This window comes from Perkinsus marinus (genome assembly GCF_000006405.1).
Source record: "Perkinsus marinus ATCC 50983 genomic scaffold scf_1104296931260, whole genome shotgun sequence".
In the NCBI taxonomy this organism is placed as follows: domain Eukaryota; phylum Perkinsozoa; order Perkinsida; family Perkinsidae; genus Perkinsus; species Perkinsus marinus.
In genome coordinates this window covers 5,624-20,137 of record NW_003215828.1, presented here as the reverse complement: position 1 = coordinate 20,137, position 14,514 = coordinate 5,624, and the positions used below count along the sequence as shown (strand labels likewise).

Sequence of the window (14,514 nt, the reverse complement as noted above, 5' to 3'; positions counted from 1 at the left end):
AAGCTAGTCTCATCTTTACCCGAGCACTCTTCTCGAGTGTCGTCCTATCCCTGCTTCGGTATGAAGTGGCTACCAGCATCCGACTCTCTTGTAGTTGCCCCTGCGAAGATCCTGGCCTCCAAAGTCTGTTCTGTCTCGGATTTACGCCGCCTTGGCGGGGTTTTGTTCGACCCACTCGGCCTTTTCTTGGAGTACAACATGCTACTACGGCTCCTCATACGGCGCGCTCGCGTTAATGCTGACTCGTCGGGAGCCATCCAAGATGACGATCGCTGTGCTTTGAGAAAGTGGGAACAGACCGTTCGTGAGAACGCCCTGCGAGCTCCTCGCCTCATCCGGTCTTGTTCTGAGGGTTATCGCGACTTATTGTTCCTCTTCGTTGATAGCTCCGACCTCGCAGGAGCCGCGGTCCTCACCTCAGCCTTTGGCAACAGGATAGCTGCTCGCGGCTACCTGCACCAATCCTCTAGTGTCCGGCGATCTGCGCCTAAGTTTGAGCTCGATTCTTTGGCTGTATCTCTGGTATGGGCGGCTCAGTGGCTTGCAGAGGGTTTGGATCACAGTCCGGTTACCTCTTTGGTGGTCTTCACCGATAATTCCGCAAATGTAGGTCGTCTGCGACGTCAGACTCCACTGGCGGCTTCTTCTTCGGTAAATTTGGTGGTCATTCGCAGGCTGCTCATTATCAAAAACTGCTTATACCATCTGGAGAAGGCGGGTATCTCGACTATGGTTGCCCACATTTCTGGTTCATGGAACATCGCGGATGCTGCATCCCGTGGTAAAGTCCACTCCGATATTTCTGAGGAGCTATTCCCATTACTTCGTCAATTCTACGACGATGCCTCTGCTCTTACTCCTACTCAGCTATCTCTCATTCCTTCAGTCTTTCGCCTACCCGCCGATTACTCCCTCTCTCAGCCCCCTACATCAGTCACTAAAAATATCTCCGCGACGCCTATTGACAGCGCGGTCTCCTACCCTACCTGTCTAACAACGGTCGAAGCCTCTATCTCGCATGGTCAAACGGTGTGTCGCGTCGATCCCACTTCCTTCAGTGAGTCAGTCATGGTACCTACTACCCTTTACGGCTACCGGCTCCTCGTAGCCGCTCTGAAAGGGTGGCAATCGCTAAGCCTAAACCTTGCCGGCCGGGAGATACCGAGCGGCGACGATGAGACCCCTACTCCCCTGCGATTAACTGTCCGGGATGCTCAACGGCATTACGGCGTATCAAAGTTACTTCGTCATCCATTCTCCACCATGGATTCCGCGGATACGGTCATTTATCGCTGCCGCCAAGACGTGGATGGTCATGTTTACGACCAAGCTGTGGTTCCTCCGACTATGGCCCTGCTGCAGTCCACCGTGGCCAAGTCGTTCCACAACGAAGCTCATGGTGGTGTTAATGCTACGTATCGCGACTTAGTTCGCCGTTACCACTGGCCCGGTATGCGAGCCCAAGTCAGTCGCATGGTCAAATCCTGTGGTGTCTGCATCAAGAATAAACCGCGGGCCCATGCTCTTCAAGCCTCTGGTATCATTCCCGCTGAGCGTAAACCATGGCGGTCTGTCGGTATCGACCATTGTGGCCCTTACGAAGGTAACGGCGACCGCTCGAAGTTCTTGGTGGTCGCTACATGCCTGCTAACTGGTTATATTGAGGCCGAAGTGGTCGGCTCAACCAACGCCATTAATCTCATCACTGCCTGCCGTCGTATCTTCGCTCGAGCTGGTGTTCCGAGGCGGGTCTGCTCCGATCGAGGTCCGGCCTTCGTGAGCTCTCCTTTCCGACTATTCCTGTCTAAACGTAACGTGCTACACCACTTGATCCCGGCGTCAAGTCCACAGTATGGAGGGAAATGGGAGAGGAGCCACGGCCCGCTTAACCAGAAGATCCGAGTGCTCCTGGCTACGCAGGTCAAACGTGACTGGCGCACTCTGGTGTCGGAAGCAGTATCTTTGTCCAATGCGCGCCTGCGTTGGGATTCTATCAGTTCTTGGGACCTGCTACACTCGTACGACTTCGATCAGACTAAGCCCTCTTCTTGCCATGCTTCTAACCTGCTCGAGTCTTGGATCGAGAGACATTGGGAGGACGACCGTGAGAAATCGCGTCGTAGGCTGGGGGATCGAAGTAGTACCATCGGCATCGGCGACCGAGTATACCTGAGTACCCCATCGCCTGGGAAGCTCGATGCGTTAGCTCGCGGCCCATATGTTGTCGGCAGGATATCAGGCGACGTTTATACCCTGCGTGAGTCCTCTACCGGTAAGGTGATCTGTCAGCCACTACGAAACCTTATCCCTACTACGTGCATCGCCCCGTAAGACGAGACGTACTTTGTTCTACTTTTCCGACCTGTGAGTCCCTTTCGTTCCCTTTTTTTACTCGGCATACCGGCCGGGAGAATGTGCCGTCCTAATTACGGCACTGGACACTCCATTATGTCACGGGCACTCGCACATTCGACGTGACTCTTAGCTCGCCCTTGAGACGAGACGCGAATGGTAGTAAGCCCCGTCTCCTTTGCTACCCATTATTCTTTTTACTGTTGTCCCTCTCGGATTGATCCTCCGATTGCGTCGACTATCGAGTTATTAAGTCATCACAGTCGATGTGCATATGATTAACGAGTTTGCGTTATCGTGTATTTCCATTCGTCTCCGGAGTTCTCCCGTTGCGTCGTGCTCCTCATTCGTAGGTTGACAGTCACTTAAAAATACACAGCGCATGCTTACACCGGCCTTACTGCCGGTCCTCTGATGTCTAATCTCGGCCGCGTATCCTATCAGTGTTTCGTTCATAGTTGCAGCGTTATGAATACTTCATTCGTAGCTCTCACCAGCGAACTGGGAACGCCTCGGACAACCTCCGTAGTTGTTTCTCTCACATGCTATGTGTACTGCCCTTTTTCCACAAAGGAAGACACTGGCGAGATATGCTCTCCCTGCGACGAAACTGCCAAGCCTTTCCAGGCCCCGTTGTCTGTGCGAACAGAACTCGAATCGTTTCACATTCTCCCTAGTTCGACTTTCCTCGAGCAAATCTCAAGAGTTAAGTATATCAGATTCACTTAAATGGTTCAGGCCGCCTCGCGTTTATCCCTCCTGAGCGAGAAAATCAATCATTTGGTCGCCAAGCCCGAGTCATTCGGTTCAGGGTCTGATCAGGGAATCACGAACTGCTCCAAACCCCGGAGGGATGGCGAGCTCAACTCTGGGTGAAAATGCAGTATAGATGATCTTTGTCATTCACTGCTGACTTTCGTCCGGATGTCGATGTGAATCCGGGCATCGTTAGCGATATGGAGTTTAGCCGTTCATACTATGTAGAAGATATGGGCAGTATATATTCACATATCGTTGAATGAGATATGGCAGTTTCCAAGGAGGCCTACTGAATCGGATCGATTGTTTCCGAGCCCATGCAAGGCTTTGGTATTCTGTATTGTTGTTCTCCCGTTGTGTTGAGTTTTTGTGGTAGCTGCGTATGATCTACTACGCTCCTCTCGAGATTGCAGCTTAACTTTATCTCACTAACTTATGAATACACCTCCTGTTAATACACCTGGTCCTCTGTTCGGCCTGGCTATCCCCGGAAGACCTCTCATTACTGAGTTTGTTCAAGACACTGAAACGAGGTAGTCTCAAGACTTCTCATATCCTGGCTCCATGGTCGTGGTGTTTCAGCTGGCATGTAGATGTGCCCAACCCTGGTAGTATATCATCCTTCTCGGTATTCCTTCTCCGACCTATACCCTCTGATGCTGTAGGTTTGGGAGTCTACTATACTGCAACCACAGGTATGCAATGGGCCTCTCTCCAGGAAGCATCTCATGAGTTTGTTCTTTGCAGATGGTGCTGCTTTCGTTGGTGCCTTGTCAAACGCAAAGCCTACCGATATCTTCTCGCCAGGCTGGCCGCTGAACCCTGATATCGCTAGCATGCCAGCAGTCCGCATTGGTTTAGCCTTCGAGCCTTCTGAGGTGGGGGTAGTGAGACGTCAGTTTATCGAGTTCCCCAATTTTTCAGACTCTTTTGCCGAAGATGAGTACAGCGGGCGAGTCTACTGATTTCAAGAGAGAGTTCGCCAGGAAAGTTGCTTTGAACCTCTTCCGGTGAGAAGGCACTTGGTCATGCTCAGAGCTTCATCCTATTTCGTTCCATGCAGGTACATTGAGTCGTTCAACACGAGCGGCGGCGGCGATGCTCGGTTTATGAGATGCCCTCAGGATTTGCTGGATAGATGGTTGCAGCGATTTGACGATAAATATAACAAAGACCCGATGTTTGTGTTCAAGACGACTTGAGTATAATATACACCTTTCACTGAGCTAAGCATTGCTTTGTGTCAATTGTGTGTATGTGGCGCTCTGTTGAGGTTGCCGGAAGAGCGAGCTTAAGCTGTGCAAGCACCTGTGCCCAATCGAGACTTGCTCATCCATCGATCTAACTTAATTCGTCGTCATTATTCTCACACTAGGTTGTGATATTCAACTGCTTGTGGAATACGGAATACCATGGTAAATTTAGAATCACTTAAATTCGATCAATCGATGTTTCCTGGCTGCGAACGCAGTTCCGAAGACGCCAAGTGTCTGCAGGAGAAATTAAATTTCTGAAATTTCGCGATACTTTCTCCATGAAACACAAAAGATTATCCAACAGTGACCCTATGAATAGGAGGGAAGTTGAGACGAACTTTTCTGCAGAGGCATGCGGAATGGAAACTTGGCGCTACTACTGAAGCTGCGATAGCTTGGAGCTAAGCAGGTGCCCACCAATTTGAAATACATCCGTAGCGATATCTTTCTCGGAACAAGATACCAAAATGAGTTCCATTCACAGCCTCAAGCTTAGAGAATCTAGCGCTGAGATAAAACAGTTGCTAGTGTGATTCTCACTTGTGAACACGTGTCTCGAGTTTGTGTGGAAAGATGATTCATAGGTCTGTCTTGCAGTTTTATCCTTTCAATGGTTTCGGATAAGCGCCACGCTTTAGTCATCGGAGGTGGCTTCTCCGGCATGTTCGCCGCCAACGAGCTCAGGGGTCGTTTCGATGTCACCCTTGTTGATGCCAAGGAGTACTTCGAGTATACTCCTGGTGTTCTCCGTGCTTATGTCAAGCCCGCTCATTACGACGCTCTGTCATTCACTTACCAGTCGGTTCTTGAGCGCACTATGGGCATTAAGTTCCTCTGGGGTGAGGTTACTGAGCTCGACGGTGAGAAGCAGATCGCTCATGTCAAGCCTATGTTCTCTGATCATACCGAGGAGGTCGCCTTTGACTACTGCGTCATCGCCGCCGGTTGCACTTTCGGTCTCTTCTCGAAGTGGGGTGAGTCTCTCTGGGCCCCTACTGTGAATGAGGGTGCTATTGCTGAGTCCGAGTGGAAGCATATCGATGAGCGTTTCATTGAGGGTCGCCGTCGTCATATCTTCGAGGAGCACGAGAAGCTTGCAGCCCTCAACAAGAAGAAGGCCAACGTCCTCGTCGTCGGTGCCGGTTTCATTGGTGTCGAGTGGGTCACTGAGCTTCAGCACTACTTCCCCAACCTCAAGCTCACCATCATGGACTTCCTTCCTAAGTGCCTTGGACCCCTCCCTCAGAACGCCGCTAGCTACTGCGACAAGTACATGAAGGAGCATGGAATCAAGTGCTACTATGGCATGAAGTATGCTCCTAAGGAGGAGGGCTTCTGGGAGAAGATCGGGCTCACTGGCGAGCCTGACTGCACTTTCGTGTGCATCGGCACTAAGGCTTCCAACTGGTTCATGCCCAAGGAGTGCTTGACTGGCTATAACCCCTTGGAGGAGGACAAGAAGGAGAAGGACCCCAAGAAGCGTGGCCCCGGTGGCGGAGGATGGATTCACGTCAACAAGCACTTGCAGGTCTACAAGGTCAACGAGGATGGTTCTCAATCCCTCTGGGGTAACGGTCACATCTTCGCCATTGGTGATTGCAACATGGTTCCTGAGCTTCCCCCGATCCCCAAGATCTCTTATCCTTCTGAGGAGCAAGCTGCTCATGCTACCAAGAACATCAAGATCTTGGACCACCTCGAGCATAAGGGTAAGTCCGTTGGCGGCTGCTGCGGTCTCGGTGGTGCCAAGGACCTCGTCACCACTTGGTGGCCTTGGGGTGCTGGTATGTTTGCTACTTCCCTCGGACCTAACAAGGCCTGCTTCGTTTTGGGTGCTAAGTCTGCTCCTGGCACTGGCCATATGGTCCTCTGGGGCAAACTCTCTGCCATCCAGAAGGGTCTCATCGAGTCCACTAAGGTTAACGAGAATAAGCGCGGCATCATCGGCAGTTGGGGTTGGCATTTCGTCCATCACACTCCTTTCATGAACTAGTCTTGTTGTTACTGTATTTTTTGCTGTGGATGTTTCCGTAGATGAGTTTTTTGCTCGAGCAATCCTCCTGTCTATCGGGACCAGTGTTGAGTTGTGTGTGGAGTTTTGTGAGTAAGGATCCTGCCCCGATCATGGGGAGGGGTGATATTTAATCTTTATGTAGTTGTGTACACAGGCGTGTCAGAAGCTCTCCCTGGCCTGATCCTACGCTGGATTACGCCAGAAGCAGTTCATCCCGGTTCTGACATCCTATCTCGGGTATGTCGAGTTCCGAGTCTCAAAAGAACATAGTAGAGATATCGCTCGACTGATAATGTACCTATGAGCGGCTCGTTCAAGGTCGCTGGTCCTCACTTTCCTAAATTCTGACCTAAGAACCCTTATCCAGGAGAGGGAAACTGACACCTGGTCGTGGAGGCAGATAGTTCGATGAGCATTCATGGATCAGTTTGCTCATCAATTACGGGGGTTGCATGTCAATATAGAGGATCGCGACGCGTGCACGACGTTCTCTCTGGATCCTCCGAAACCGGAGCACGAACGTCACACCAGTCTCGATACACCCCAGTGAGCAGCTTTTGTCCACAAAAGTCTATGGGAGATTACTCACAATCTAATCAGCCACGACTGCGTCGCCTCGTGGAGCCAAGAAGGCTGAATGTCTCTTTTTGTGTGCACCGTGCCCTATCCACGATGAGGAAACCTTGATCTTCCATCTCGAAATCATATTGTTTCGAAGAGTTAGAACACCGTTCGGCATTGTGGTGTTCCCCATAGAGAACTTCACTACAGGATTTCCATTGCCCCTCGAATACTCCCCTACACACGAGGTATAGAAGTTTCCTCGGGCACCAAGTGCGCCTACGCTCCCAAAAGAGGGACAAATTAGCTATGCAGCGCGCAGCTGTGCATGTGTGCAGACATCGCAAAGCTCTTCGGTCGCAACTGGTTGTGGATGTCTTACCGTGTTCGTTTAGGCTAAGTGATAGGACTTTCGAATGAATTCTTCATGTCTCCGTTCGTATTCATTATCTGTCGGTGTTTTTCGCGAAAGAGCAGCTGCCTGGGTGATTTGAAGAGAATTTCGTGCGGTTCAGTATTTGTTTGTCGCTGATGGTCTCTGACAAGCGCCGCGCCTTAGTCATCGGAGGTGGCTTCTCCGGCATGTTCGCCGCCAACGAGCTCAAGGGTCGTTTCGATGTCACCCTTGTTGATGCCAAGGAGTACTTCGAGTATACTCCCGGTGTTCTCCGTGCTTATGTCAAGCCCGGTCATTACGACGCTCTGTCATTCACTTACCAGTCGATTCTTGAGCGCACTATGGGCATTAAGTTCCTCTGGGGTGAGGTTACTGAGCTCGACGGTGAGAAGCAGATCGCTCATGTCAAGCCTATGTTCTCTGATCATACCGAGGAGGTCGCCTTCGACTACTGCGTCATCGCCGCCGGTTGCACTTTCGGTCTCTTCTCGAAGTGGGGTGAGTCTCTCTGGGCCCCTACTGTGAATGAGGGTGCCATTGCTGAGTCCGAGTGGAAGCATATCGATGAGCGTTTCATCGAGGGTCGCCGTCGTCATATCTTCGAGGAGCACGAGAAGCTTGCTGCCCTCAACAAGAAGAAGGCCAACGTCCTCGTCGTCGGTGCCGGTTTCATTGGTGTCGAGTGGGTCACTGAGCTTCAGCACTACTTCCCCAACCTCAAGCTCACCATCATGGATTTCCTTCCTAAGTGCCTTGGACCCCTCCCTCAGAACGCCGCAAGCTACTGCGACAAGTACATGAAGGAGCATGGAATCAAGTGCTACTACGGCATGAAGTATGCTCCTAAGGAGGAGGGCTTCTGGGAGAAGATCGGGCTCACTGGCGAGCCTGACTGCACTTTCGTGTGCATCGGCACAAAGGCTTCCAACTGGTTCATGCCCAAGGAGTGCTTGACTGGCTATAACCCCTTGGAGGAGGACAAGAAGGAGAAGGACCCCAAGAAGCGTGGCCCCGGTGGCGGAGGATGGATTCACGTCAACAAGCACTTGCAGGTCTACAAGGTCAACGAGGATGGTTCTCAATCCCTCTGGGGTAACGGTCACATCTTCGCCATTGGTGATTGCAACATGGTTCCTGAGCTTCCCCCGATCCCCAAGATCTCTTATCCTTCTGAGGAGCAAGCTGCTCATGCTACCAAGAACATCAAGATCTTGGACCACCTCGAGCATAAGGGTAAGTCCGTTGGCGGCTGCTGCGGTCTCGGTGGTGCCAAGGACCTCGTCACTACTTGGTGGCCTTGGGGTGCTGGTATGTTTGCTACTTCCCTCGGACCTAACAAGGCCTGCTTCGTTTTGGGTGCCAAGTCTGCTCCTGGCACCGGCCATATGGTCCTCTGGGGCAAACTCTCTGCCATCCAGAAGGGTCTCATTGAGTCCACTAAGGTTAACGAGAATAAGCGCGGCATCATCGGCAGTTGGGGCTGGCATTTCGTCCATCATACTCCTTTCATGAACTAATTCTAGTTCCTCGGAGTCCTCTTTTGGGATATTGTCCGTATGTGACTATCCTTGCTCGCATTTGTTATAAAATAACTGTTCCTTGTTTCGTGAGCAAAATTGATAGGTCGAGTTGCATGTAAAGTAGGGACTTGGTGGGTTAATTCTGTGTGTCAACTCGATATAAGTTGACATGCCACCAGTATCGAAGAGACAGATTGGGAGGGGGTACGTGGAGTTGAAAATAATAGGGGAGGTTCTACTGTCACGACTCGTCAACACGGGTTGATCCCAAAGGTGATGGCATGTCGGGTCTCGAGCGGCAGTATTGGTAAATAGAACTGGAAGCTAATACACGAGTCCTAAACCACAGATCCGATGGTCTACATGGCTTGTTCGGCTCATTGCGTGCTTATTCATGTATTCCTTTCGGGGGAGACTATGGGCGTATTAAGATCAGTTCGAACTTCGCGAGTCTCAGAGATAATGCTCGTGGCTCACACAGTGTCACACTGTGCGGAACCGGTCAAATTGACTGAGCTGCTCACTATAGCAGTGGAGACTCTAGCTTGAGTTACGTGCTGAACAACTTTGTGCCACACGGGACAATAAACTCCCTAGCAGCGTTCAGTGGAGAGTGCGCCGTCTTGCCAACTGTGGAATTCGCCACCACGTCATTAGTTGAGTATTAGATCAAGACTCATACTCAAAAAAAAGAGTGGCTGAAGAGTAGAGGGGATTGGTCTACATCGTAGTGCTTGTCAGTTGAGGAAGCTCCTCAACCAGCAAGTGCTCAGTCACTATAAGTACCACAGCTAGGCGGTATTATAGTGCCCCTCTATTCTAGCAAAAAATAAGTATATCACTATTGACATAGTTGGTACCACATACAGAGTATTACTCACATTAGCTTCACTAGCTTGGATTGTGCGACTTCTCGCAACACTTGGCTATTGTGTTGTTCGTTCTGCTGCTTGGCTCGTTTAAACGTCACTTCTGCTACGCAGAGTTCCACGTGATGAGTTAACCATTCTGGGTGTTGGACCAACTTTGTTGGTCCGCTTACACTACGCTCCCATGTTACACGTATGGCCCTACACTCCAGTTTCCTCTCAGCAGCTTTCTAGATCTATCAAGTACCCATCAAGCGTAACACTTCATAGGTCATTTATCACTGGATTACTTCGTGACAACATGATCTATACATCATAACATCTCGGAGGGAACGCGAGCTATAACCAAAGTCGAATACCGGGCATTATTCGGTAAACGCAATCATGTTATCATGTGGATAGTGTAATTGCCGCTGTACGCCACCAACCAGCTGCGAAGGATCGCGGTTGAAGTGAAAGTGGTCATTCTCTAGTATCCTCGGAGTCACTTGACTCAATTTACAGCAATTTACTCCCTTTGCGGACCTGCGTGTTCGTGAAACAGCAAACTTCTCCTCTCTAAAGTGGCAGATTTCTGAATCGTAGAAGGAGCAGTTTACTGATTTGCCCCTTCTTTGAGCAAAATTGCTCAATTTTGTTACATAGTAGCACTTCACATAGCGGCAACCTTTATATATTCTAGCAATTTTCTGAAATATAAACAAGCAAACGATATTCATTCGAGCAGTTTCTGTTATACAAAACGGCAAATTTGCGTATTTGTAAAGTGAATTTTGCTACTTTGCTGCTTTGTATATCAGCCATAGCGTTCTTATACACTAGCACTCCAGCAGAAGCCGCCGGAAATATACATTGCAGCTAATTGGCACTTTTTTGCTACTTGCTCCTTTGCTATTTTATAACCGAGCCCAGCCAAAGTCGCAGGAAATATGCATGCTAGCTGATTGGCCCTTTTTTGCTATTTGCTGCTTTGCTGTTCTATAACTGAGCCTGCTGATTCTGCCCATGCAACTCTACAAGAATTCCGAGAAATCCCAAGCTGGGTCTTCACAGCCCATCGTGGCTATCCAGCAGGTACCTTTCAAGCGAATACCGCATCATCGTTAGGAAAGCCGCACTCAGTGCAGGTCTTGGCCCCATCTGGCGGGGCTTGCCTATGAAAATAGCCGTGGGTGGGATAGAACCTGCGGCCCTACAATGCCACCCGTTTTGGACGAGATTCCTACCGACTGGAATCTAAGCAAGGAAGTCTCGAACTTGCTTATTCTGATGAGAATGATATTGAAGATTAACCGCTCAGTTGTACGAATTTGCTGCTCACTAAGCTCTTGATCGCACGGTTCTCTCTATACGCGATTGATGCCAACACTCCCTATGGTACGGGGCTCCGTTTAAAGCTATACCATTGGGAGTGATCACATAGACGGCTTCATCGGATAAACTTCCCGTGATAAACGGCACCATAATACGGAATGTCTTCGGGAAGATCAAAAACAACAAAATACCAATCAGGCATGTTCCTATTGGAGGGCAAGGCGTGAATCTGTGCTGGGCAAGCCCTCGGCACCAATGAGGAAGTCATCCATGATTGCCACCATCGATGACATACTCTTTGATGACCTGAAACAAATGAGTTAACCGTGACACCGCCTATCGATTCTCAGACGTGAGTTTAAAACACCAAGTCTAGAGCACTATACCAACCAACGGCTCGAATATGCTGCTGCTAAATCGGAGTGTTGGTAAATGTTTGTACTTGAAGAACTATCTCTTTTGGCAGATACCCCTTTCTCTTTCAGATTGACTTGAGCCATCTTTTCCTCCCTTTTTCGAACTTCCGAACAAACCATCAAAATTATACGAAACGTTCGATTTTTGGTAGAGACAGTGAGAGACCTCCTCATTAGCGCACTGGACATTCCTGATTATCCTTATTCTTCTGGTGATGAGCTTGCAGCCGCTCTGTCCGCCAGCTCGGTCTGACGCTCTGCCTCGCGACACTTGAGGGGGACGTAGTCCTTCATGTCCTCTTCCTCAACGAGGTCACCAACATCCAACTGCAGTATATCACAACTGACAACGAACGAGTAACACATGACAGTCTTTTAAGGACACCCCCCTCACTGTTTCGAGCTGAGTAGATCGGCCATGGACGGTCTGGTCCGACCGAAATCGCCATGGACGAACTCTTTGATGTACATTCCGGCACTGCATGCAAGGGACACCTGGCACGACCAAGCTAAAACTCATGCCCACTCCTCCGCGCGAGGACCTTGAGATAATGAGGGTTCACCATCTCGCAGGTTATGCTGTGCATCATTTTCCTTCGCATGGCGTTGGCTCGTCGATGCATAACTCGAAGGGGAGTCCGCTGCTGTATTTCGACTTCCTTCATGGCGTTCACGCGAGCCACCACCTCCGCTGTGACCGGGTCTTCGCTCCACACCATGCATACGTACCTGAGGAAGAACCAGCATGCAAATCTCAAACCATCCCTAGCCCTACAGTTTAGTGTGGCGCTCACTAGACCAGCCCAACCACTCCATCACATGCTTGTCCGCCGGATGGATGAACATAACCTCAAAGGCGTCCGTCTTGGCCGCAAGGGCATCCCATGACACCTTGTGGTGCGGCAAGAGCAGATTCCTATGGGCCTCAGGGATCTGCCCAACAGTCCTGCTATACCCTTGACAATAGATAGCAACGACTCACCTCCACAGCGAATGGGCGACCATTACCGAGCATACGTACATCGACATCCTCACGACCAGCACTGCAGAAACTACAGCGTGTCCAGTCCGCTCCAAGGGCCTCGCAGATCGGCTCTGATGAATAACCCGGTCAGTATTAACTCGAAAGCGAGTTCGCTCACTCAGCGCAATCTCCGAGGCAGAGGTCTCACACCGACTACGGGGTTTGCTTCCATCATGGACCAGCCAGGGGGTCTGGGAGATCTTCCGACTGAACTTCCTATACCTCCCAAAGAGATATATGCTATCACGACTGATCACTGCCTCCAGCGTTGGTCTGAACTCATCTGTCGTGTTGGGGTATGCCCTCATGCACTGGGCAAGGTCATCAACACCTGCCATCCAGTGACCATCCCCAACCTTATCAGAGATCGCATCACCACCTAGTAGAGTCTCCAGCCTGTCGGAACTCTGCCCTTTCATCGCCTTAATGATGGTATTGGTTGATGGCAACTCTTCGGAGCTTTCAGGGGAGGACTCCTCATTGGTAGGCTGACCATCACACTTCAGTGGTGACCTTACACCCCCACACTCACGTCGCTAGAGGACCCTCGCCTGTCCTTGTCTCTGCGCCACCTTCCCTTACCCTTCCCTCCCTTCCGAGCAAATTTCCTATCGTCCTTCCAACCTGAAACAGGAAGCTCATGAGACTCCTTGAGCGCGACAAGAGGCCTCTACGCGATGGCGGCTTGATGCGTTGTTCACTGGCCAACACTGAGCACTCCAACTGGTCAGCAGCCGGAGAATTCACCTGAGTACTCATGAAGAGGAGAGGAGGAGGTAGATACACTGTCACTACCTCTAGAGTTACCCTGAAGAAAGCTTCCGCCACTGGGCCTGACCCTGCAAGAGTTTCCTCCGTCAGGCCAGGGGTCATAGCCCGCATCTTGCGATGAAGCTCAGGCAAGAGCACCCATCGGAGGACCTCTCGAACCTCTGGTACCTAACAACCCATCATCATGTGAGCTCACAACAACAGAAAAGAGAATTCCACTATACTGCATGTCATTCAGTGTAGTCTGAATAGCCACTCGACATACTCTTGCTACAAAGGGTCTGCAGCCCAGAAGGTACTACTCCCACAGGGTCGGGTATCGCTTGGCCGAGTATAGACGGCATCCATGCACTACGGATGATAAGAGACGAGACCCCAATGACTACTGACCTCATCGACTTCCCCTCGCTCGTAGAGGACCTTCTCGATGAATCCTCGGACGACCAGAGCAGGTGATAAACGAGTTGAGAGGACAAGATCGTAGGTATCCTCAAACCTAGATACGGAATAGGTCCGTTGGCAGACCACATGTGACGTACCCTGATGCATCGATCGCCGCAACAATCTCTTCCATCACCCGATTCTCGTGCCCAGAGACCCAGGGATCCTCTAGTAGACCAAAACAGCCTCCACACAGATATTCCGGCTCGGATCTGATAGCGCAAAGACGAGCAGATCACTCTCGTGTTTGCGATAAAGACCCAATAATGATTTCCTAGGTGTAATATACCTCTAACATGATGCGCTAACTTTCACCAACTTACCATTCGATCGAACCACCTAAATTTCCCTAGTCCCCCGCGGTACTACCGACACTCCTCCTCTGAGGGTGGGCCCACCCAGTCCGCAGCCTTGTATTGCTCTGGGTCCTTCACACCTTTGTATCGCAGCTGACACCGCCAGCACAAGTATTCTGCCAGCTCAGGCTTAGGGACATTGAGAGGAGCAGTCATGACAGATGAATCCCACTAGGGAAGAAAACCCGTCCACACCCCCAACTCGACGAGATCGCTAGAGTGGATAATAGTTGGTACTGGGATGACCCCGACGAAGGACCAGTCAGACAAGCGATGCATAATGCAAAAAGTGGCCGCAAGAAACGACAATAACACGACTAGACGTAAAGTTGGAAGCCATCAACATACTGTTGTAGATCGGTCCTTCCAAATTGTATTTCTCGAGGAAAGCATCAGGAGCATGTCGCCTGATATTCCTTCAGAGCTCTCGTTTGCTGAGGTCAGCGTATTCAGGACCGCACTCC

At 50.6% G+C, this 14,514-nt stretch overlaps 5 protein-coding genes across 5 annotated transcripts; 4 read left to right on the top strand and 1 right to left on the bottom strand.

Moving 5' to 3' along the window:
- Window positions 1–198: 198 nt before the first annotated feature.
- On the top strand, window positions 199–2,331 carry Pmar_PMAR008882 (retrovirus polyprotein, putative; the record flags this gene model as incomplete). Its single annotated transcript, XM_002786711.1, has 1 exon — window positions 199–2,331. The coding sequence occupies one exon, from the start codon at window positions 199–201 to the stop codon at window positions 2,329–2,331; it is 2,133 nt and encodes a 710-aa protein (XP_002786757.1).
- A 1,215-nt stretch (window positions 2,332–3,546) lies between these two features.
- Window positions 3,547–4,313, top strand: Pmar_PMAR008881 (conserved hypothetical protein; the record flags this gene model as incomplete). Its single annotated transcript, XM_002786710.1, has 5 exons — window positions 3,547–3,644; window positions 3,694–3,806; window positions 3,859–3,989; window positions 4,036–4,121; window positions 4,175–4,313. The coding sequence occupies 5 exons, from the start codon at window positions 3,547–3,549 to the stop codon at window positions 4,311–4,313; spliced, it is 567 nt and encodes a 188-aa protein (XP_002786756.1).
- Window positions 4,314–4,977: 664 nt separating this feature from the next.
- Pmar_PMAR008880 (conserved hypothetical protein) lies at window positions 4,978–6,360 on the top strand (the record flags this gene model as incomplete). Its single annotated transcript, XM_002786709.1, has 1 exon — window positions 4,978–6,360. One exon carries the CDS (start codon window positions 4,978–4,980, stop codon window positions 6,358–6,360), a length of 1,383 nt encoding a protein of 460 aa, XP_002786755.1.
- A 1,113-nt stretch (window positions 6,361–7,473) lies between these two features.
- Window positions 7,474–8,856, top strand: Pmar_PMAR008879 (conserved hypothetical protein; the record flags this gene model as incomplete). Its single annotated transcript, XM_002786708.1, has 1 exon — window positions 7,474–8,856. One exon carries the CDS (start codon window positions 7,474–7,476, stop codon window positions 8,854–8,856), a length of 1,383 nt encoding a protein of 460 aa, XP_002786754.1.
- A 2,749-nt stretch (window positions 8,857–11,605) lies between these two features.
- Window positions 11,606–14,206, bottom strand: Pmar_PMAR008878 (hypothetical protein; the record flags this gene model as incomplete). Its single annotated transcript, XM_002786707.1, has 12 exons — window positions 11,606–11,801; window positions 11,853–11,953; window positions 12,001–12,187; window positions 12,234–12,391; window positions 12,441–12,553; window positions 12,601–12,970; window positions 13,015–13,106; window positions 13,157–13,229; window positions 13,290–13,421; window positions 13,644–13,749; window positions 13,793–13,906; window positions 14,064–14,206. 12 exons carry the CDS (start codon window positions 14,204–14,206, stop codon window positions 11,660–11,662), a joined length of 1,731 nt encoding a protein of 576 aa, XP_002786753.1. The 3' UTR covers window positions 11,606–11,659.
- Between the last annotated feature and the right edge of the window lie 308 nt (window positions 14,207–14,514).